Source organism: Chrysochloris asiatica, unplaced genomic scaffold (assembly GCF_000296735.1).
Source record: "Chrysochloris asiatica unplaced genomic scaffold, ChrAsi1.0 scaffold00064, whole genome shotgun sequence".
NCBI classification, from domain to species: domain Eukaryota; kingdom Metazoa; phylum Chordata; class Mammalia; order Afrosoricida; family Chrysochloridae; genus Chrysochloris; species Chrysochloris asiatica.
The window spans coordinates 496423-497713 of NW_006408582.1; the positions used below are offsets into that span (position 1 = coordinate 496423).

The 1291-nt window shown below is 39.4% G+C and overlaps 1 protein-coding gene across 1 annotated transcript in view; it reads right to left on the reverse strand.

Annotated features, from left to right (window-relative positions):
• DEFB1 (defensin, beta 1) overlaps positions 1-408 on the reverse strand; it is a 61071-nt gene extending 60663 nt beyond the window's left edge. Inside the window, exon 1 of the mRNA XM_006864420.1 lies at positions 340-408. Coding sequence (XP_006864482.1) covers positions 340-408 — 69 coding nt within the window. The remainder of the gene's footprint in view (positions 1-339) is intronic.
• Between the last annotated feature and the right edge of the window lie 883 nt (positions 409-1291).

The window sequence follows — 1291 nt, forward strand, 5'->3', positions numbered from 1 at the left end:
AGTGATTCTGGATATAGCTTCCAAGTAGCAGCTGGTGAGTTTGACCTGCCACTAAACCAGGACTCTAGACATAAGCAATTCCTCACAAGGAGACCTAATATAATGTAACCAACTCCATGATGAGACCTGATGTGAATAGCCAATCAACTGAAAGAAAATTTTCTTGAGGGTGTGGCCTGATTCCTATGTATTGTAAACTTAGGCAAAGCTTGTGTGCTTTCTGCTGAGTGTGAACCCTGCATCTGGCTTGTCATCCAACTTCCAGTTCTTTGGACTTGATCCAGCGACCTGTTCTATTGTCTGTCAATCCTGGGAGTCATCAGCAGTCCGTCATCTTACCTGTTTCACCTTCTCTTCTGACAATATTGATTCATCTGAAGTGTCTACCTCTACAACTTTGTGAACCATTCCTTGATATAAGTTTTTGTTTATATATACATATAAAAGTTACACTTATTTCACTTCTCTAGAGAACCCATCCTAAGACAGGTGCCATTAGTTCAGTTCCAACTCCTAGTGAGCCTATGTATAAACAGAACAAAACACTGTCCTGTTTCTCTTCTACCCTCACAATTGTTGCTATATTTGAACCCACTGTAGCACTTACTGTGTTGTTCATCTCATTGGGGATCTTCTTGCTTTTTGCTGATCCTCTGCTTTACCAAGCATGATGTGCTTCTCCAGGGGCTGGCACCTCCAGATGGAATGTTCAAACTACGAGAGTGAGTAAAAAATTATCTGCACTCCAGTAATATTGAAACTTCTGTTGACTACACTATCTTATCAGCTAGAAAATTGATGTTTACAGTTTTCTGAGATTCTCATGGGCCACTATTAGAGCACTATCAGGAAAAGGGTTCAACAGTCAACAGTGCTCTTACAATGAGATGCTCACAGAAGAACAGAAATGTAAACTTCAGTTAATCGGAGAGGACTGCTATCCAAGAGCATTGTGTTCACACACCTCTGCCCACACAATTGACACTCTGCAAAAACTTCATTTGGAGGTGTTAAAGTATACTCCCTATAGTCCTGATCTTGCTCCATCAGATTTTCATTTGTTTTGGTCCTCTGAAAGTAGGCCTTCAAGGATGAAAATTCACCTCTGGTAAAGAAGTGAAGACAGCAGTGCTTTCATGCCTTGCAGCTCAGCCTAAAACTTATTAAAATAAGGGAATGCAAAAATTTGTTGACAGATGGACAAAGCATACAGAAAAGCAAGGAGATTATGATGAAAATGATGTATTTGTCATTTATAAAAATTGATTAAAATAAATTCTACAGTCAGACT